Source organism: Loxodonta africana, chromosome 18 (assembly GCF_030014295.1).
Source record: "Loxodonta africana isolate mLoxAfr1 chromosome 18, mLoxAfr1.hap2, whole genome shotgun sequence".
NCBI lineage: Eukaryota > Metazoa > Chordata > Mammalia > Proboscidea > Elephantidae > Loxodonta > Loxodonta africana.
The window spans coordinates 50861552-50885051 of record NC_087359.1 but is presented as its reverse complement, the minus strand read 5'-3'; the positions used below and the strand labels follow the sequence as shown (position 1 = coordinate 50885051).

General features: G+C 38.3%; 1 protein-coding gene across 8 annotated transcripts in view; it reads right to left on the bottom strand.

The window, feature by feature from the left end:
* The window catches only part of USP32 (ubiquitin specific peptidase 32), a 205463-nt gene that overhangs the window by 48159 nt on the left and 133804 nt on the right, over window positions 1–23500 (bottom strand). For all 8 annotated transcript variants that reach the window (XM_064271349.1, XM_064271351.1, XM_023553508.2 and 5 more), the window contains 4 exons: window positions 13875–13977; window positions 3466–3661; window positions 1057–1232; window positions 216–356 (listed from right to left, as the gene is read on the bottom strand). In XM_064271349.1, the coding sequence (XP_064127419.1) occupies window positions 216–356; window positions 1057–1232; window positions 3466–3661; window positions 13875–13977 (616 nt within the window). The remainder of the gene's footprint in view (window positions 1–215; window positions 357–1056; window positions 1233–3465; window positions 3662–13874; window positions 13978–23500) is intronic.

The following is a 23500-nucleotide window of genomic DNA, read 5'->3' as shown; positions in this document are numbered from 1 at the left end:
CAAAACAGTGCTCCATAAATGTTTAATGAATGAATGAATTAACAAATGTGAAGGAACCTAAAATAATTTGAACAGAGACTGAGTACTCTGCTACCAGAAGGAAACACTTGACTTGTGGATAGTTAAACTCATATAGAAAAGTAATAGAAGCCCTCATCAATGACTGTTCTACACGTAAATGAGGAATATGAAGAAGCATCATGGGCTATACTTACAGGTCTAGGTAGGGCCAGGTTTGCGCCGTACCAGTGATAAAGTGCTCTCCACACAGGTTCTGGGACCATTTCATAATCTCTTCCGTGGATTAGCTGTGGAGTTCGTTTTAATCGTCCTCCTTCAAGTGTTAGTGACGTAGCCTTACAAGGAATGGAATGTAAACATTAATTTTTAATATTAGGGAGTCTCTTGTGTTTTAACAAAACCTACAGACATGGGAGAGCAAATGCGTTAAGTCACTGACCAGTTCCATGTTGCTGGAAAAAACTAATTTTCTAAAAGAGATTTTTATTTTTGACTTTCAAAGTAAACTATTAAGAGAGGGAACTCAAGGCAAATCACTTGTAAAAATCACCGTAATATTTGGAAATAGTAAGATTAGCTTTTACAGACTTCTTTCAAATGATAAAAAGAAATACTTTGGAAAAAAATTTTCCATATACATGTGAAACCACATTTTTATAGTAGCTGGTGGCGTAGTGGTTCAGAGCTACGGCTGCTAACCAAAAGGTCAGCAGTTCAAACCTACCTGGCGTTTCTTGGAAACCTAACGGGGCAGTTCTACTCTGTCCTATAGGGTTGCTATGAGTCAGAATCGACTTGACGGCAATGGATTTGGTTTGGTTTGGGTCCTAGGTAAGAACAGCAGTATTTCCAAGGATCACTAGACTATTTCTATACTCAATTATAAAACATTCTCACAGAAATGTACTATGTAAAGAGATTTCAGTCCATAACAGGTTAATTAAATGAATCACTAGCTTTTTGCTATGTGCTAAAACTTTTGGAATGACAATTATTCAAAAGGAATGATTTTAAGTTAGATGTCAAATTATTTACCTTTACTGGTTCTTGAGTTACTAATGGCTGGTTATCAATAGCCCCTGGTTTCTGAGGATTGAGGTGCAGCAAAATATTCCCATTAGATCCTAGCAAACACTGGTTGTTATTGTCAGAAGTGTTATTTTGTCGAGTAAAGCATATGTCTGCCCCCGGTGTAGCAGAATACAGAAAGCCTATAAAGAAAAAAAGGATGGAATCTCTTATTTTTAGTTAATATACACAAACAGCCTTGAAGCTGTGAACTCACTTTCCATGTATCAAGTGAATGCTATTATTCTGGTGGCATATCAGTATGTTCCTAGATCCTGACGAATGTGTAGAGGCAGGAAATACAACGTATGTTTTTCTGGACAATACGTGGCATGGCATTAGATAGAATAAAAGTTTTTAATACTGTTACCAAATAAACATTTGGCCAATGTCCTAGAATATTTAATAATTCATGATGAGGACAACACTATCCTCTGATAGCAAGGTAAGAGATGTGGCCAAGTAGCTGGGCTCTCACATGGTCTCCCTTAATTTTTCTCTTCCATCTGCAAACACATTCTAAATGCTCTTGATAGGTAATGGAAATAGGGAGTCCCTAAACTAAACAGAAGGAGCTAAAAAAAAAAAAACTCCAATAGCAGAACTCTAAGAGGAAGAAATTGTTCTCAGTGTATCTATTTGAAAGGGAGGCATGATCATCACAACAGACAAAGTCACACAGAAAAATGATTAATGATGGCTTAGAGTAGTAAACCTTGATGGTATTTTAAGGCATCAACTATGTATTAATTTTATCAATCACATTCTAACTTTCTACCTGTAGCACTGCTAAGCCTGTGGGTAACATATGATGAGTACATATCAAAAAGAACCTTAGAAAGGGTTAAGAAATAATCTTGGTGTTAAAGCTGATCAGGGCATTTCTAGGACTGCTAAATGGTCTCTGTAATGTCAGGTAGGGGAAAACAGGCAGTAAGTTCTACAAAGAGAAGTTTTGTAGAAAAAATGTTAGTTCTATCTGCTTTGCCTATTCCCTCTACAGAAGAGAGGATTTCAAAAACAAAACAACAGGGTACAGGGTCCTGCCACTGTGTTAGCAGGATAATAGAGATCAACTCAGTTCAGTTGGGGCACAGCAACAAACATTTTCCACATAAGTGTGGAACCACTAAGTTTTAGGTAAATACCAACGGCAGACGGAAATAATGGGAGTCATCATGAATTCTTTTTCAGTATTTTAACAAAATAATTCCAATTGTGGCCAGAAATGTCACAAGAATCTGATGTGAGGGTACATTGTTTTTCCTTTTTTTTATTGTACTTCAGATGGTTACAGAACAAATTACCTTTTCATTAAACAGTTCGTACACATATTGTATTATGACACTGGTTAACAACCCTACAACATGTCAACATTCTCCCTTCTTGACCTTGGATTTCCTATTACCAGCTTTTCTGTCCCCCTCCTGCCTTCTAGTCCTTGCCCCTGGGCTGATGTGTCCCTTAAGTCTTGTTTTGTTTTATGGGCCTTTCCAATCATTGCATGAAGGGTGAACCTCAGGAGTGATGTCATTACTGAACTAAAAGGATGTCCGGGGGCCATATACTTGGGGTTTCTTCAGTCTGTCAGGCCAGTAAGTCTGATCTTTTTTTGTGAGTTAGAATTTTGTTCTACGTTTTTCTCCAGCTCTGTGTGGGATCCTCTATTGTGATCCCTATCAGAGCAGTCAGTGGTGGTAGCCGGGCGCCATCTCATTATACTGGACTGACTCAGTCTGGTGGATACCATGTAGTTGTGGTCCATTAGTCCTTTGGACTAATCTTTCCCTTGTGTCTTTAGTTTTCTTCATTCTCTCTTGCTCCCGAAGGGGTGAGACCAATGGAGTATCTTAGATGACTGCTCACAGGCTTTTAAGACCCCAGATGCTGCTCACCAAAGTAGAATGTAGAGCATTTTCTTTTTAACTATGTTATTCCAATTGCGCTATGTGTTCCCCGAGACCATGGTCCTCACAGCTGATGTGAGGATACATTTAATCCAATGAGGGTGTGCTTATACTTAGGAGTCTTGAAGGTGGGATACTGATTTGCTCAAAAATTGTCTCCCCAAATCTAAATTTATCGACAAATTTAACAGCAAAATGGAGAGATGTGGTTTGATCAATGAAAAATATTTTCAAATGGAGAGACTAATGAAGTAGAATAAAAAAATAAATTTCTCTTTGTAAAGTTGCTAATAACATTAAAGAATATTTTAATATATAGTCAGTACCTACAAGTGACGGTTTCACTCAAAACTTATTTACGTGAATGAAAGCCTGTTGCCCAATATCCCATCCACCATCCTGTCTCCCACAGTATACTCCCTTAAGAACTGACCCTGACTAAGCTTCACGGGAAACAAGTCATACTTACTGCTGCCAGCAGATTCTGAGGCTTCAGATGCAGTAGAAATGTTGTCTGAAAATTTCTCCTCTGTGGTGTTCAGGTAAGTGAGGCTGCCACCCCCGACTCTATCTTCACTCTGCTCCAAAGCATGGACTGTTGTTCCAAATGAGTATTTCCTTCCACTCAGCAGTGATGACGGCTCGATAACAACAGGGTTGGTGTCCTAAAAATCATGACATCATATAAAATAAAAAGTAAAACCTAATAATCCAACAACTACGTAACCTTCAAAAATGAATCCTAAAATTATCTATTATCTCTAACCCTGCTGTGGTTGGCTATAGCCACTTAAAAACATTTTAGTATATAACTAAATTTGAATCTCTTAAAGGAGGAAGGGTGTATATACAAATAAAATTGGTAAGATAAACGGAACAGATTGTGAAGGACTCTGTTACATAAACTAACTGAGCCTTCACTCTGCTGAAAATAGGAAACCATGGAAGACTTTTTTGATACTGAAAGGTTAAATACCATATGCACTCAGATTCCACCATTTAACAGTAACTATAGCATTACAAACTATGTTGTTGTTGTTAGATACCATCGAGTTGATTCCAGAACCATAGCAACCTATGCACAAGAGAATGAAACTCTGCCCAGTCCCGTGTCATCCTCACAATCATCGTTATGCTTGAGTCCATTGCTGCAGCCACTGTATCAATCCATCTCGTTGAGGGTCTTCCTCTTTTTCTCTGACCTCGACTTTACCAAGCATGATGCCTTTCTCCAGGGACTGGTCCCTCCCGACAACATGTCCAAAGTATGTGAGATGAAGTCTTGCCATCCTTGCTCCTAATGAGCATCCTGGTTGTACTTCTTCCAAGACAAATTTGTTCATTCTTCTTGCACTCCATGGTATATTCAATATTCTTCACCAACACCATAATTCAAAGGCATCAATTCTCCTTCAGTCTTCCTTACTCATTGTGCAGCTTTCGTGTGCATATGAGGTAAATGAAAACACTATGACTTGGGTCAGGCACACCCTAGTCCTTAAAAAGGGTCTTTGCTTTTGAATACTTTAAAGAGGTCTTTTGCAGATTTGCTCAATGTATTATTTCATTTCTTGATTACTGCTTCCAGGTGTATTGATTGTGGATCCAAGTAAAATGAAATCCTTGACAACTTCAATGTTTTCTCCATTTATCATGTTGTTGCTTATTGGTTCAGGTGTGAGGATTTTTGTTTTCTTTAGGTTGAGGAGTAATCCATACTGAAGGCTGTGGTCTTTGATCTTCATCAGTAAGTGCTTCAGGTTCTCATCACTTTCAGCAAGCAAGGTTGTGTCATCTGCATACCACAGATTGTTAATAATCTTTCTCCAGTGCTGATGCTGCGTTCTTCTTTATATACTCTAGTTTCTTGGATTATTTGCTCAGCATACAGACTGAATAAGTATGGGGAAAGGATATAACGCTGGCACAAACCTTTCTTGACTTTAAACCATGCAGTATTCCCTGATTTTGTTCAAATGACTGCCTCTTGGTCTATGTACAGGTTCCTCAGGAGCACAATTAAGTGTTCTGGAATTTCCATTCTTCGCAATGTTATCGATAATTTGTTATGAGTCACATAGTCGAATGCCTCTGCATAGTTAACAAAGCACAGGGAAACATCTTTCTGGTACAGAACTATAATTTCTTGTGACTGTAAAGATATATATAAATGTAAAAGATGAGTGGAGTATATTGTTCAAGTTATGGGCAGGGCTATGTATTTGAATCTTACCTCCATCACTTACCAGCTATGTGACCTTGCACAACAGCTAAACTTCTTATCCTCAGTTTCTTCATGGGTAATAATTGGGATAATATTAGTATCTACCTCAGAGGGTTCTTGTGAAGATTACATGAGTGATGTATGTGAAGTGACTGGCGTTCAATAAATGTGGTTATCATTATGGTTGCTGTTAAATAGATATACCATATTTGAAACACAGCATATTGGTTTTTTGTTTTTTTTTCTTTCACTTATTTTATTGATATAATTTTTCTGTGAGAGGCTTTTAAACAGAAACAGCATAATTCAATTTTTGTGTTAAAAAAACAACTCTAGTGCACTGTGTAGCAACTGGAAATTGGGACATAAGTTAGAAAACTCCTATAATAATTCGTGCAAGACATGATCAGGTCCTAAACCAAGGTAGAGCCAGAAATGAGACGGGGAGAAGTGTATGGATTCAAGGAGGTGAAAAATTTGACAACTGTATGAAAGAGGAACAAGGATAATTCCAAGAAAGAACATGAAGACCTGGCTTAGAAGACTGTATGAAAGTAAATGCCTTTACAAGATAGGGTATATGGGTGAATGGGGTTGATTTGGGAATTAGTTTATTTTGGGAAAGGAGCCATGGCGACGCAGTGGTTAACCGCTTGGCTGCTAACTGGAAGGTTGGCAGTTGGAACCCACCAACAGCCCCATGGGAGAAAGATTTGCTGGTCTGCTTCTGAAAGATTACAGCCTTGAAAGCCCTATGTCCTATACAAAGTCACTATGAGTTGGAATCAGCTCGACAGCAATGTGTTTTCTATTCTGGAATATTCTGGTTTGAGATATCTAGACATTTTAATCTAGTGCTTAGGACAGAGAAAGGCTGGATATAAAGATTTGGGGCTAGTCTGACTTCTCGAAGCACATGAAAATAGTACTTTATAGGCATATGTAGAGTTAAGAAGAGAGCAATATTTACAAGATAGGTAGTACAAAAATTCTGGGAGGATATAGAGTCTGAATGATGAGAGAGGCAGAGAAAAAGCAGGAGACTATGAAGCCGCAGAAGCAGAGATCTCTAGCTTAAAATTATTTTCTAGATAGATAAGACTTGAGAAGAAGAAGGAGACAAGGCACTATGAGAACGTGTATTTGTGAGTGTTTTGAAGACAGAAGAGATCAGAATATTTGTGACTGATGGTAAACAGAAAGACTAAAAAGGAACCAATCTGCTGAAAAATATCTCATAGGCATCTGAGGAAATAGATAATACTATGGGTAGAATAAATCAGTGGCATTTAATAAACACTGACGTGAACTTTAATACTTAAAACCGATCAATGAAAGTGGGTCTTGAAGGTACTACTTACAAAGAAGTAACTAAAACTTGAGTAAAACATCAAATTTAAAAGACAACCTCTAAGTCACAGCATAGCAACAGCATAGTTTATGCTGATTCTTTTAATGCAATTATAGTATCTAAAGTTAATCAATATAAGGGGACAATGTATCAACATTTTATTAGACGTTTTTTCTTCTTTGATGTATAAACCTGTTAGATATTATCAATCCCTGGATCCTTTAAAAATCAGCTCTGGAGAACTCCTGAGGGAGCAAGAGAGCAGTGGGATGCAGACCCCAAATTCTCATAAGACCAGACTTAATGGTCTGACTGACACTAGAAGGACCCCAGTGGTCATGGCCCCCAGACCTTCTGTTGGCCCAGGACAGGAACCATTCCCAAAGCCAACTCTTCAGACATGGATTGGACTGGACAATGGGTTGGAGAGGGATGCTGGTGAGGAGTGAGCTTCTCGGATCAGGTGGACGCTTGAGACTATGTTGGCACCTCCTGCCTGGAGGGGAGATGGGAGGGTGGAGGGGGTTAGAAGCTGGCGAAATGGACACGAAAAGAGAGAGTGGAGGGAGAAAGCGGGCTGTCTCATTAGGGGGAGAGTAATTGGGAGTGTATAGCAAGGTGTATATGGGTTTTTGTGTGAGAGACTGACTTGATTTGTAAACTTTCACTTAAAGCACAATAAAAATTATTACAAAAAAAAAATCAGCTCTGGATAAATTCCAGTCCCTTTAATTGAAAGTGCAACAAGAAGAATTAGAGTAAAACCTAGGCGTCTGGCCACATACCAATTAACTTTACTGGATTTGAATTTTTAAAAAGCAACATAGGCTTACTGTGAAAACATCAAAGGATTCAGAAGTATAAAAAGTCACACTTTTTATTCCAAATGTCAGCATCTTCTGTTAAGTATTAACTTTCCTAAAGTGTGGGAGAAGCACCAGATAATTTTGGATATTGTTGTAGTTGTAGTTAAGTACCGACCATTGAGTTCCGATTCATAGTGACCCTATGTACAACGGAACAAAACACTGCCACCTGGTCATGTGCCAGCCTCACAACTGTTACTATGCTTGAACCCACTGTTGAAACCACTGTATCAATTCACCTCATTGAGGGCCTTCAGTGCAGCTTGGACTTTCTCCCTCAGTACCATCGGTTCTTGATCATATGCTATGTCCTGAAATGGTTGAACACTACCCAATTCTTTTTGGTAAAATGACTGTATTTTCCTTCCACCTTATTTTGGCGCTTCCTGCGTCGCTCGATATTTTGCCCATAGAATCCTTTAATATTGCAATTCAAGGCTTAATTTTTTTCTTCAGTTCTTTCAGAGAAATGTCCATTGTGTTCTTCCCTTTGGTTTTCTAATTCCAAGTCTTTGCACATTTCATAATACTTTGTCTTCTTAAAGTATCTTTTGAAATCTGTTCAGCTCTTTTACTTCATCATTTCTTTCATTTGCTTTAGCTACTCAATGTTCAAGAGCAAATTTTAGAGTCTCTTCTGACATCCATTTTGGCCTTTTTTTCTTTCCTGTCTTTTTAATGACCTTTTACTTTCATCGTGTATGATATTCTTGATGCCATCCCACAACTCATCTGGTTTTCAGTCATTAGTGTTCAATGTGTCAAATCTATCCTTGAGATGGTCTCTAAATTCAGGTGGGATATACTGAAGGTTGTACTTTGGTTCTCATGGACCTGTTCTAATTTTCTTCAGCTTCAACTTGATCGTGCATATGACCAACTGATGGTCTGTTCCACAGTTGGCCCCTGGCCTTGTTCTGACTGATGATACTGAGCTTTTCCATCATCTCTTTCCACAGATGTAGTCAATTTGACTTCTGTGTTTTCCATCTGGTGAGGTCCACGTGTATAGTCACCATTTATGTTGTTGAAAAAAAGGTATTCCCAACAAATAGGTCATTTGTGTTGAAAAATTCTAACATTCAATCTCCAGTGTCATTTCTATCACCATGGCCATATTTTCCAACTACTGATCCTTGTTTCCAACTTTCGTATTCCAACCACAAGTAATTATCATTGCATCTTGGCTGCATGTTTGACCAATTTCAGACCGCAGAAGTTGATAAAAATCTTCAATTTCTTCATCTTTGACATTAGTAGTTTGTGCGTAAACTTCAATAATAGTTGTATTAACTGATCTTCCTTGTAGGTGTATAGATTTTATTCTATCACTGACAGCATTGTACTTCAGGATAGATAGATCTTGAAATGCTCTTTTTGACAATGACTGCAACACCATCTCTCTTCTATTTGTCATTCCTGGCATAGTAGACCATATGACTGTGTGATTCAAAATGGCCACCACCAGTCCATTTTAGCTCACTAATGCTTAGGATTTTGATCTTTATGCGTTCAATATAGTTTCTGATGATTTCCAATTTTCCTAGATTCATACCGTGTACATTCCACACTCCAATTATTAATGGATGCTTACAGTTGTTTCTTCTCATTTTGAGTTGTGCCAAAATGGGTATTAAATAGCTCTAATTCACAGTGAAACAGGTACTACCCATTCAATTGTTTTCAATCCTCTGATTATTTCAAGGAGAGCATCTCAGTTTGGTGACAATGTGTTGAGATAACACTTGATATGCAAGTCTAAGACTTGAAAGTTTATTTTAAAAAAATAGATTTTTTTTTTTGAGTAGTTTTAAGTTTATAGAAAAATTGTACTGTAATTTACAGGAAATTTTTCTTTAAAATTTTTCTCTGAGTTTGGCATTTAACAGAATTTCAAGAAGAAATATTTGTAATTGTACCTTAAATACTTTAATGTGCTTAAAAGTCTTATATAGTGCCTATGTTTCTAAACAAAATTACATGAAGCCATTTCTATAATATTATTGCTTATTCTGAGGAGCTTAGTCCACAGGTTGACTCTATAGGTATCACTGCCAAGAAAATAACATAAAAATGTTATCAGGCATTAAATTTGTTGAGTTTTAAAATAATTTAGCAATAGAATGACTGTAATAGCTTTTCTGAGGCTGCAGTCTATATGGTTCTTTGCCCCCATAGACTGCATCTTATGTTTTTAACATGACACAGTGAGTGATATCACTAGATCTGGAGAATATGGGGATACGGATGACTTTTATTCACTTCTTCCCCAATACTCCAAATGAGAGTGGTCTTCTGCCTTTGGATTTCTTTTTTATTCTAAGAGTCTGTTGCTCTCATTGTCCTGCACTGCCTGAAACTGGTACCACTACTCAGGTTCTTTCTTCTTCCTGCTCTTCTGCCTTATTTTTCTAGTCATTCCTTCTGGCTTTCAGTGAAATAATATACCTTTTCAGTCAATTTATCATGACTTTCCTTCTATATGTTGAACCAAACAATCGTAGGCATATATATAAATATGTGTGTGTGTATACATATATATAGAAATATATATATATGATGTATGTGTGTGTATATATATATGTAGGTAGATGTATAGATACATATAGATCTATATAGTCAGTGGGTATTCTGACTCTGTTGTTTGGTTCTGGCTGTTCTAGGAAAATTTTTTTTCCTAAACACACAAAGATCTTGTCTTGTTTTTATTGACTCTGGGTCTGAGTCTGAAACTATCTGAAACATCATAGAAGCTTGCGTTTTCAGGAAGGTAGGTCACAAAGTAGGTAAGGTCTCACCAATGGTTAAACCAAAAATCTGACCAAAAATCCAAAGTAGACTATGTGCCACTTTAATAACAAGAGAATTTTATGATTCCTTCTGAGTTATATGAACAGTTTATGATATTCAAAAGTAAGCATCAGCATTCACTTTTTTCTCTATCAATGATGGTGCTACTTTTTTTTTTACGCCTTATACACATACATGCTACGAGTATTAATGATCTTAACAACTAATAGTTATGACAATTTTATATTTCTTTAGTCTGTAATTCTGGTTTTGGAAAAATGGAAGGTAGCATAGAATAATGGAAGAAGTACTCAGCTAGAAATCAGAAGACTTGAGCTCTGGAGTTCTAGATCAGGTAATGAAGTAACTGCCGAATACAACTTCAGGCAATTATAAAACCTAAACGGACCTCAGAGGCTTCATTCGTAAATTCAGAGAAGAGAGAGGTGCTTTAAAGTGCTTTGTAGTTCTAAAATCACATAACTAAACAGTTAAGTCTGTATGCTGTGTTAACAGCAGCTACCTCACAGTTCTCAAAGGAAAGACACATATATAAATATAATATGATGATGATAAACAGAAAAAAAAATGTCAATTTTTCTTTTAAAATGCAGTAGGTGTCAAAGTTGCCACGTATACTGGGGAAAAAAAACCACACCCCCTGCTGTCGAGTTGATTCCAACTCATAGCAACCCTATAGAACAGAGTAGAACTGTCCCACAGAGTTTCCAAGGAATGCCTGCAGGATTTGAACTGCTGACCTTTATGGTTAGCAGCCATAGCTCTTAACCACTATGCCACCAGGGGTTCCGTATACTGGAAAGGTAAATTTAAATCACTAACTGATTACTGCTGCTGCTATGACTGCTGCCGTCGATTCCGACTCATACCTCTAATCTTACATAGGGCTTCTATTTGCCAGGCACTGGACCAAGCGGTTCAAACATATAAACTCATTTAATCCTGACAACAATTCTTTTGAAACAGGTACTATTATTAACACTATTGTTCTTATGAGGAAACGGAGGTAGGGAAAGGACAAGGAACTTGCTGAGAGTCAGAGAGCAAGTGGCAGGGCCGGGACCCCAATCCAGGATATCTGGCTTCAGAGTCCAGACTCTAAACTGCCTCCTCATACTAAAAGCTATACACTTACTGAGTATTTAGCTATGTGACAAATACTGCTCTAAAACATTGAATCTGTATTAATTCATTTAATCTGCTAACACCCTAGAAGGGAGCTCACTATTATTACTCTCATATTATATGTGGAGAAAACAAGGCCGAGAATGCCACTTAAAGTTATTTGCATTTAAAAGGAAGCTACCTTTTATTTAGTAAAGAACATTTTTCCAATTAATACATATCTTCAGAAAGGACTGCTACTATTCCATCTTATTAAATAAGGTGCCACAAGTTGCTGCTTACTTCCCTTCCACATGAACTTGTACTCTCTTCCCACGTTTTTCACAATAGTGAGCCTTCATTTTAAAGTATACTTTAAAGTCTCTATTTGACAGATACATACTAGACAATAATAAGGATTACAGAGCAGGGAGAGAGATATGACTCTTCAGGACAGCTTCCTCTCTCTACCTCTCTCCCTTACTGTCCTCTCCTAATTTCTCTAATGCACAGAAGGTTTACGGCAGGTTCATGTCCTCGGCCGTGCACTTCTACCTGTTCATAAGGCACACAATGCTAAGAGCGTGACTTCTATCAAATTCCTAAAGGAAAAAAAAAAGTAATACTTCAAAGAACACAAGACTAAATTAGGTGATCCTTTGAGTCTGTAGTCAGTAAGACGTTAGTAAGTACTCATTCTAAGGCAGAAAAAAGAATAACAGACCATAAAAGTGTTCCGAAATAAAGACTGTGACGCTTTACCCCACTATACTCATTTTCTACTTACAATGTACTTGAAATTATTTGCCTGCTTTTACTCCTTAGTGACACCAAAGTCCAAGATTTCCAATTAACAAATTTTACATGTGAAATCACTACTAAACTCGCGAAAGGAAGAAAGAATCAGGCAGAACAATGAGGTAAAGTAGATAATGTAAACAAGCTCTCTATCAATCTTTCGATAATAAGCAATGATAGAAAAGGACATATAGGAAAAACTATGAATCAAATTATTAGAATTTTAGTGATAATCTAACAACAAGTCTATACATCAACTGACTTGCCCAACAATGGAGATATTTGATTCCTGGCATTTTTAGATTTCTAATTCTGAAAACAATTTGTTTTATATATGTCTCCAGAATATTAAGTAATGAGATTGTCCTCTTTAACTCTTTATTTGGCCAATGGTAAATTATCTTTTAGCAATTCTGAACTAACGTTAGCTCTGAAATTCAGAACTAATATCAGCTCTGAAATTAACTTTCTAAATAGGTCATTAATACTTCTTACCAAAGGGTCCTGAACTTTTTTTTTTTAATTTTTATTGTGCTTTAAGTGAAAGTTTACAAACCAAGTCAATCTCTCATACAAAAACCTATATACCCCTTGCTATATACTCCTAGTTGCTCTCCCCCTTATGAGAGAGCACACCCCTTCCTTCCGCTCTCTATTTTCGTGTCCATTTGGCCAGCTTCTGATCCCTCTGCCCTCTCTTTTCCAGACAGGAGCTGCCCACATAGTCTCATGTGTCTACTTGATCCAAGAAGCCCACTCTTCACCAGTATCATTCTCTATCCCATAGTCCAGTCCAATCCCTGTCTGAAGAATTGGCTTTGGGAATGGTTCCTCTCTTGGGCTAACGGAAGGTCTAGGGACCATGACCTCCGGGGTCCTTCTAGTCTCAGTCAGACCATTAAGTCTGGTCTTTTTTACAAGAATTTGAGGTTTGCATCCCACTGCTCTCCTGCTCCCTCAGGGGTTCTCTGTTGTGTTCCCTATCAGGGGCATCATGGGTTGTAGCTGGGCACCCTCTAGTTCTTCTGGTCTCAGGCTGATGTTGTCCCTGGTTTATACGGCCCTTTCTGAGGGTCTTCAACTTTTTGATGGAAAAAGTTGAACTAATGAAAGATAATGTGAATGACGTGGTTGAATGAATGTGGGCTTTAAAGTCAATCCTTACATTTGATCTTAGATCTTTCACCCTAAAAAAGATATTTCAATGTACTTTTTCTCTTAGCATCAGGTTCCTCACATGTACAATGAATGTAATACCATCTTCCTCACAGGGATGTTCTGGGGATTAAATGAGACATGTAAGGGGCATAACGGGGCCCTGGTGGTACAGTGGTTAAGCGTTTGGCTGCTAACCAAAAGGTCGGCAGTTCGAATCCACCAGCTGCTCCTTGGAAAACCTATGGGGCAGTTCTACTCTGTCCTGTAGGGTTGCTATGAGTCAGAATCAACTTGATGACAATGGGTTTGGTTTTTTATTTTGGAAGGTGGATGACATATACAGGCACCACCATCCCAAATATTATCTTCCACACAGGATTGTTGCAAGGGAAGACAATTTATATATCTAAGTGTGACCACAAAGCAAGTATCCAATAAATATTCATTACCTTCCCCTTCAATAAGTCTTTACCTCCAGTGGAGCATTTTATTAATGGCCAGTGGTCATGCAAAATCTGATGGAGCTGAGAAATTCCATGAAAAATATAAACAGGAATCTTACTTACATATTTGACATATTCTTTCCACTGTTGCCACCACTGCATGGAGATGATGAACCAATTGTGTCCTGGTTGCAGACCATATCTGCTCTCTCGTTCTAACCATCCTCTGTACATACAAAAGAAAGTCAATACATTGAAGGAAGTTGTGTAAAGTCAGTCAGACACGAGAGGGCAAATAATGATGCGACTTATATGAAATAGCGATAATGCAAATGCACAGAGACAAAAGTTTATTAGTGGTTACCAGGGGCTGGGGGAAGGCAAAAATTGGGACTTATGACTTAAGGGGCACCAAGTTTCTGTTTAGGGGGATGAAAAACATTTGAAAATGGATAGTCATGTTGGTTATACAACACAGAGAATGTAGTATCACTAAATTGTACAGTTGATTTTTTTTCTAAATTGTACAGTTGATGGTTATAATGGCAAAATGTTTTGTTATATATATTTTACTACAATAAAACTTAAAAAAAGGAAAAAGTGTAACTACTCAAGAAAAAAAAGCAATGTGAAACAGATGACCACAATACCCATAAATTATCATTAAGATTCTTTACAAAGGAAAAATATGAAACAAATAGAAGCATTCAGAGTCTGTCGTGGTACAATTAGTAAAATATTATTTCCTTTGATAAACCAGTTTCAAGGGTCCTAAGACCATTATCACTCATCACAATGATTTTTTTTTTTACATAGCTTTATTGGAGAATAATTTACAGGCCATGAAACCTACCTGTTTCAAGTGTACAGGTCATTGATTTTTCATAAATTTCCAAATGCGTGCCACCAGCACCAAAATACAGTTTTAGAACATTTCCATTACCCCAAAAAGACATTTCATGCCATTTGTAGTTAATCTCTGTTACTGCCCTCAGCCCCAGGAAACCACTACTCTAGATTCTGTCTCTATAGATTTTCCTTTTTAAAAACATTTCATATAAATAAAATAATACAATGATTTTGAAATTCATCTATGCTGTAGCTGATATCAGTAGTTGGTACTTTTTTTTTTTTAAATAATTTTTATTGAGCTTTAAGTGAACGTTTACAAATCAAGTCAGTCTGTCACATATAAGCCTATATACACCTTACTCCATACGCCCACTTACTCTCCCCCTAATGAGTCAGCCCTTCCAGTCTCTCCTTTTGTGGCAATTTTGCCAGTTTCTAACCCTCTCTACCCTCCTATCTCCCCTCCAGACAGGAAATGCCAACACAGTCTCAAGTGTCCACCTGATACAAGTAGCTCACTCTTCATCAACATCTCTCTCCAACCCATTGTCCAGTCCCTTCCATGTCTGATGAGTTGTCTTCGGGAATGGTTCCTGTCCTGGGCCAACAGAAGGTTTGGGAACCATGACTGCCGGGATTCCTCTAGTCTCAGTCAGACCATTAAGTCTGGTCTTTTTATGAGAATTTGGGGTCTGCATCCCACTATTCTCCTGCTCCCTCAGGGGTTCTCTGTTGTGCTCCCTGTCAGGGCAGTCATCGGTTGTGGCCGGGCACCAACTAGTTCTTCTGGTCTCAGGATGATGTAAGTCTCTGGTTTATGTGGCCCTTTCTGTCTCTTGGGCTCATAGTTATCGTGCGACCTTGGTGTTCTTCATTCTCCTTTGATCCAGGTGGGTTGAGACCAATTGATGCATCTTAGATGGCCGCTTGTTAGCATTTAAGACCCCAGACGCCACATTTCAAAGTGGGATGCAGAATGTTTTTATAATAGTATTATTTTGCCAATTGACTTAGAAGTCCCCTTAAGCCATAGTCCCCAAACCCCCGCCCTTGTTCCGCTGACCTTTGAAGCATTCAGTTTATCCCGGAAACTTCTTTGCTTTTGGTCCAGTCCAGTTGAGCTGACCTTCCGTGTATTGAGTATAGTCCTTTTCTTTACCTAAAGTAGTTCTTATCTACTAACTAATCAGTAAATAACCCTCTCCTACCCTCCCTCCCCCCTCATAACCACAAAAGTATGTGCTCTTCTCAGTTTGTACTATTTCTCAAGATCTTATAATAGTGGTCTTATACAATATTTGTCCTTTGGCCTCTGACTCATTTCACTCAGCATAATGCCTTCCAGGTTCCTCCATGTTATGAAATGTTTCACAGATTCGTCACTGTTCTTTATCGATGCGTAGTATTCCACTGTGTAAATATACCACAATTTATTTAACCATTCATCCGTTGATGGACAGCTTGGTTGCTTCCAGCTTTTTGCTATCGTAAACAGAGCTGCAATAAACATGGGAGTGCATATACCTGTTCGTGTGAAGGCTCTTATTTCTCTAGGGTATATTCCCAGGAGTGGGATTTCTGGGTTGTATGGTAGTTCTATTTCTAACTGTTTAAGAAAACGCCAGACAGATTTCCAAAGTGGTTGTACCATTTTACATTCCCACCAGCAGTGTATAAGAGTCCCAATCTCTCTGCAGCCTCTCCAACATTTATTATTTTGTGTTTTTTGGATTAATGCCAGCCTTGTTGGAGGAATCTCATCATAGTTTTAATTTGCATTTCTCTAATGGCTAATGATCGAGAGCATTTTCTCAGGTATCTGTTAGCTGCCTGAATATCTTCTTTAGTGAAGTGTGTGTTCATATCCTTTGCCCACTTCTTGATTGGGCTGTTTTTCTCTTTTTGTGGTTGAGTTTTAACAGAATCATAGAGATTTTAGAGATCAGGTGCTGGTCGGAGATGTCATAGCTGAAAATCCTTCCCAATCTGTACGTGGCCTTTTTACTCTTTTGGTGAAGTCTTTAGATGAGCATAGGTGTTTGATTTTTAGGAGCTCCCAGTTATCTGGTTTCTCTTTGTCATTTTTGGTAATATTTTGTATTCTGTTTATGCCTTGTATTAGGGCTCCTAAAGTTGTCCCTATTTTTTGTTCCATGATCTTTATTGTTTTAGTCTTTATGTTTAGGTCTTTGATCCACTTGGAGTTAGTTTTTGTGCATGGTGTGAGGTATCGGTCCTGTTTCATTTTTTTGCAAATGGATATCCAGTTATGCCAGCACCATTTGTTAAAGAGACTATCTTTTCCCCAATTAACTGACACTGGGCCTTTGTCAAATATCAGCTGCTCATATGTGGATGGATTTATACCTGGGTTCTCAATTCTGTTCCATTGGTCTATGTGCCTGTTGTTGTACCAGTACCAGGCTGTTTTGACTACTGTGGCTGTATAAATAGGTTCTAAAATCAGGTAGAGTGAGGCCTCCCACTTTCTTCTTCTTTTTCAAAAATGCTTTACTTATCCGAGGCTTCTTTCCCTTCCATATGAAGTTGGTGATTTGTTTCTCCATCACATTAAAAAATGTCATTGGAATTTGGATCGGAAGTGCATTGTATGTATAGATGGCTTTTGGTAGAATAGACATTTTTACTATGTTAAGTCTTCCTATCCATGAGCAAGGTATGTTTTTCCACTTAAGTAGGTCCTTTTTAGTTTCTTGTAGTAGTACTTTGTAGTTTTCTTTGTACAGGTCTTTTACAACTTTGGTAAAATTTATTCCTAAGTATTTTATCTTCTTGGGGGCTACTGTGAATGGTATTGATTTGGTGATTTCCTCTTCGATGTTCTTTTTGTTGATGTAGAGGAATCCAAGTGATTTTTGTATGTTTATCTTATAACCTGAGACTCTGCCAAACTCTTCTATTAGTTTCAGTAGTTTTCTGGAGGATTCCTTAGGGTTTTCTGTGTATAAGATCATGCCATCTGCAAATAGAGATAATTTTACTTCCTCCTTGCCAGTCCGGATGCCCTTTATTTCTTTGTCTAGCCTAATTGCTCTGGCTAGGACCTCTAGCACAATGTTGAATAAGAGTGGTGATAAAGGGCATCCTTGTCTGGTTCCCATTCTCAAGGGAACTGCTTTCAGGCTCTCTCCATTTAGAGTGATGTTGGCTGTTGGCTTTGTATAGATGCTCTTTATTATGTTGAGGAATTTTCCTTCAATTCCTATTTTGCTGGGAGTTTTTATCATGAATGGGTGTTGGACTTTGTCAAATGCCTTTTCTGCATCAATTGATAAGATCATGTGGTTTCTGTCTTTCGTTTTCTTTAAATGGTGGATTACATTAATGGTTTTTCTAATATTAAACCAGACTTGCATACCTGGTATAAATCCCACTTGGTCGTGGTGCATTATTTTTTTGATATGTTGTTGAATTCTATTGGCTAGAATTTTGTTGAGGATTTTTGCGCCTATGTTCATGAGGGATATAGGTCTGTAATTTTCTTTTTTTGTGATGTCTTTACCTGGTTTTGGTATCAGGGAGATGGTGGCTTCATAGAATGAGTTAGGTAGTATTCCGTCATTTTCTATGCTTTGAAATACCTTTAGTAGTAGTGGTGTTAACTCTTCTCTGAAAGTTTGGTAGAACTCTGCAGTAAAGCCGTCCGGGCCGGGGCTTTTTTTTGTTGGGAGTTTTTTTGATTACCGTTTCAATCTCTTCTTCTGTTATGGGTCTATTTAGTTGTTCTACTTCTGTTTGTGTTAGTTTAGGTAGAAAAAAAATTTTTTTCTTTTAGGTAACTAGTGTTTTTCTAGGAATTCATCCATTTCTTCAAAGTTTGCAAATTTGTTAGAGTACAATTTTTCGTAATAATCTGATATGATTCTTTTAATTTCAGTTGGGTCTGTTGTGATGTGGCCCATCTCATTTCTTATTCGGGTTATTTGTTTCCTTTCCTGTATTTCTTTAGTCAGTCTGGCCAATGGTTTATCAATTTTTTTAATTCTTTCAAAGAACGAGCTTTTGGCTTTGTTAATTCTTTCAATTGTTTTTCTGTTCTCTAATTCATTTAGCTCAGCTCCAATTTTTATTATTTGTTTTCTTCTGGTACCTGATGGATTCTTTTGTTGCTCACTTTCTATTTGTTCAAGTTGTAGGGACAGTTCTCTGATTTTGGCTCTTTCTTCTTTTTGTATGTGTGCATTTATCGATATAAATTGACCTCTGAGCACTGCTTTTGCTGTGTCCCAGAGGTTTTGATAGGAAGCGTTTTCATTCTCATTGCATTCTATGAATTTCTTTATCCTCTCCTTAATGTCTTCTATAACCCAGTCTTTTTTCAGGAGGGTATTGTTCAGTTTCCAAGTATTTGATTTCTTTTCCCTAATTTTTCTGTTATTGATTTCCACTTTTATGGCCTTATGGTCTGAGAAGATGCTTTGTAATATTTCGATGTTTTGGATTCTGCAAAGGTTTGTTTTATGACCTAATATGTGGTGTATTCTAGAGAACGTTCCATGTGCGCTAGAAAAAAAAGTATACTTTGCAGCAGCTCGGTGGAGTGTTCTGTATAAGTCAATGAGGTCAAGTTGGCTGACTGTAGCAATTAGGTCTTCCATGTCTCTATTGAGCTTCTTACTGGATGTCCTGTCCTTCTCCGAAAGTGGTGTGTTGAAGTCTCCTACTATAATTGTGGAGGTGTCTATCTCACTTTTCGGTTCTGTTAAAATTTGTTTTATGTATCTTGCAGCCCTGTCATTGGGTGTATAAATATTTAATATGGTTATATCTTCCTGGTCAATTGTCCCTTTAATCATTATGTAGTGTCCTTCTTTATCCTTTGTGGTGGATTTAACTTTAAAGTCTATCTTGTCAGAAATTAATATTGCTACTCCTGCTCTTTTTTGCTTACTGTTTGCTTGATATATTTTTTTCCATCCTTTGAGTTTTAGTTTGTTTGTGTCTCTAAGTCTAAGGTGTGTCTCTTGTAGGCAGCATATAGATGGACCGTGTTTCTTTATCCAGTCTGAGACTCTCTGTCTCTTTATGGGTGCGTTCAGTCCATTTACATTCAGCGTAATTATAGATAAGTATGTGTTTAGTGCTATCATTTTGATGCCTTTTTATGTTTGTTGTTGACAATTTCATTTTTCCACTTACTTTTTTGTGCTGAGACGTTTTTCTTTGTAAATTGTGTGTTCCTCATTTTCATAGTATTTGACTTTATGTATGCTGAGTTGTTATGTTTTTCTTGGTTTTTATTTTGAGTTATGGAGTTGTTATACCTCTTTGTGGTTATCTTAATATTTACCCCTATTTTTCTAAGTAAAAACCTAACTTGCATTGTCCTATATCACCTCGTATCCCTCTCCATATGGCAGTTCTATGCCACCTGTATTTAGTCCCTCTTTTTGATTATTGTGATCTTTTACATATTGACTTCAATGATTCCCTGTTTTGAGCGTTATTTTCTTTTTAAAATTAATCTTAATTTGTTTTTGTGATTTCTCTATTGGAGTTGATATCAGGATGTTCTGTTCTGTGACCTTGTGTTGTGCTGGTATCTGATATTATTGGTTTTCTGACCAATTTCCTTTAGTATTTCTTGTAGCTTTGGTTTGGTTTTAAAATTCTCTAAGCTTGTGTTTATCTGTAAATGTCTTAATTTCGCCTTCATATTTCAGAGAGTTTTGCTGGATGTATGATCCTTGGTTGGCAGTTTTTCTCCTTCAGTGCTCTATATATGTCATCCCATTGCCTTCTTGCCTGCATGGTTTCTGCTGAGTAGTCTGAACTTATTCTTATTGATTTTCCTTTGTAGGAGATCTTTCTTTTATCCCTGGCTGCTTTTAAAATTTCCTCTTTATCTTTGATTTGGGCAAGTTTGATGATAATATGTCTTGGTGATTTTCTTTTTGGCTCAATCTTAAATGGGGTTCGATGAGCCTCTTGGATAGATATCCTTTCGTCTTTCATGATGTCAGGGAAGTTTTCTGCCAACAGATCTTCAACTATTCTCTCTGTGTTTTGTGATATCCCTCCCTGTTCTGGGACTCCAATCACACACAAGTTATTCTTCTTGATAGAGTCCCACATGATTCTTAGGGTTTCTTCATTTTTTAAAATTCTTTTATCTGATTTTTTTTCAGCTGTATTGGTGTCAATTCCCTAGTCCTCCAGATTTTCCACTCTGCATTCCAACTGCTCAAGTCTGCTTCTCTGACTTGCTATTGCGTTGTCTAATTCTGTAATTTTATTGTTAACCTTTTGGATTTCTGAATGCTGTCTCTCTATGGATTCTTGCAACTTATTAATTTTTCCACTATGTTCTTAAATAATCTTTTTGAGTTCTTCAACTGCTTTATCAGTGTGTTCCTTGGCTTTTTCTGTAGATTGCCTTATTTCATTTCTGAGGTCATCCCTGATTTCTTGAAGCATTCTGTGAATTAGTTTTTTATATTCTGTATCTGGCAATTCCAGGATTGTATCTTCATTTGGGAAAGATTTTGATTCTTTAATATGGGGAGTTGTAGAAGCAATCATGGTCTGCTTCTTTATGTGGTTTGATATCGACTGCTGTCTCCGAGCCATCACTAAGATATTGTAGTGATTTATCCTATATTTGCTCACTGAGTCTTACCTTGTTTTGTTTTCTTTCAATATATGTAGATGGGCTACTAGATTGCATCTTGATTGTTGTAGCCCTTGAATCACTTATGTCCTATTACCAGCTGGTTTGGGCTGTTACCAGATATGTAAGCCTAAGAGTCCATTCACTATTCTTAAGTAGAATCTGACTTTGTGTCACCAAGTGTGTGGTGCAGACTGTCACCTATCCACCTAGAGAAGTAGTGGTGATAGTTGTGTGTACCAGATTCTAGTAGCAGCAGGGTTTCACACTCCGGGGGTGGGGGGCAGGATGCTGACAGGCTTCCCCCAAGTGCCAGTGAGGTAGGTGTGTCTCTATTCCTAAAGCACGTTGGTGGGTGGGCTCTGCAGCTGTACCTTAGGCCCCCAATGCAAGTACCTCTACAGATTGGTAGGTGTCACCCTCCTTAGACCCCTAAGGCCGGAGGCTAGGTGGTCTGGAGGGAGCTTCAGCCCTCAGTTCCCTGTTGTCGGTCAGTGTGGGCTCTGTTGAATACGCAGAGATATCAGACCTGGGAAACTTGTCTTTCCAGTAATCTGCTAAAACATTTATAGTCAGATCCCTATCAGAAATGCCTTTGCATTATAATAGCCACCTTGTTCCCTATAGGGATGAAAGCCCAAGACTGTGGATCACATATGCTTGGCTGGAGCTGGTTCTGTGTTTTTAGTCCAGTTAGGGAAGGATTTTTGGTCCCTGGGTTTTTTGTAGCTGCTTCTCTCAGGCCAGGAGAATGGGTTAGGAAAAGACCAAAAGAAAAGAAAGAAAAACCGCAGGGCAGTTCGCTGTCTGGCTCAGGAAATTCCAATGTTAATGAAGCCGCCTGGGAAGGGGAGGGGAGGGTTCAGATAAATAGGAGAGAGGAGGACCCCAGAATATAGCCAAAGTTACTTATCTTGCTTGGGATGACTGTTTTATCTGAGATTCCCGAGAAGGGCATCCACTGTGTGCGCTGGCTGGGTAGAGATTGCCCCCGAGGGTCAGGCCACGTCCTGTGCTTGCGCTGTCTCAGAAGCTGTGGTTAGTTCCTCCGCTCCCAGTTCAAAGCCCCGCGCCAAGATCCCCGGCTGGGATGCCGCACTCTCGGCTCCAAAACCAGTCACTGCCTCCCGGTGACTTCTCCTCCTGTCAGCCGCATCGCTGCACTGCCTGCGTGCACTGGCTGGGCTTCCCCCTAGGTCAATTATGGGGGATAGGGCTGCGTCCTGTGTTTGCGCCATCACAGGATGCCATGCTCAGCTCCCCTGCGCCCAGTCCAAAGCCCGGCGCCAAGGTTTTCTGACTGGGATCCTGGCTCCAGGCTCTGAAAACAGTTGCTGCTTCCCCGTGGTTGTTCGTTCTCAGTCTCTGTCACTCAGGTCAAGTCTTTAGATCTGTGTTTGATGGTCAGGGTTCGTAGATTGTCATATATGTGATCGATTCACTTGTTTTTCCAAGTCTTTGTTGCAAGAGGGATCCGAGGTAGCTTCTACCTAGTCAGCCATCTTGGCCCGCCTCTCTAGTTGGTACTTTTTAATTACTGAATAGTATTTCATTTTATTGGTATCCCACATTTTGTCTATCCAGGCAACAGCTGATGAACATTTGGATCGCTTCCACGTTTTGACTATTGTGAATAACACTTCTGTGAACATTGGTGTACAAGTTTTTGTACAGATGTATGTTTTCACGTCTCTTGAGTAGATGCCTAGGAGTGAACTGCTAGGACGTATGGCAAATTTCCATCCCCTATTTGTCAGTTTGTTGTACTGTAGTGGCTTGCATGCTGAAGAAAGGCCTGGTCATCTACTTCCAAAAATCAGCCAATGAAAACCTTATAGATTACAACAGTCTAGTCTATAACCAATCACGGGGATGGCACAGGACTGCGCAACATTTCGTTCTATTGTGTATGGAGTCACCGTGAATTGGGGGCCTACTCGATGGCAGATAACAGCAAATTAACAATTGAATTGTATCTATAAAAGTCTGTAGACCTAGTAACCCAGGTATTTCACCCCAAGTACTTTATCCTAAGCAAATCCTTAAGAATAGGCACACAAACTTTACTACAAAATTGCTCAATCATATTTATATTAATAAAAATAGAGGTAATAACGGGATGAACACGGTGTACTAGTCAGTGATTCAAAACTCTGTTATACCTGTGAAAAGCTGAACTGGCAAAAGTTGTGTGATAGATATATTTACAACAACAACAAAAAAGAGTAGCTTCTGAGGCTGCTTTTGTACAACCAAAAACCTCACA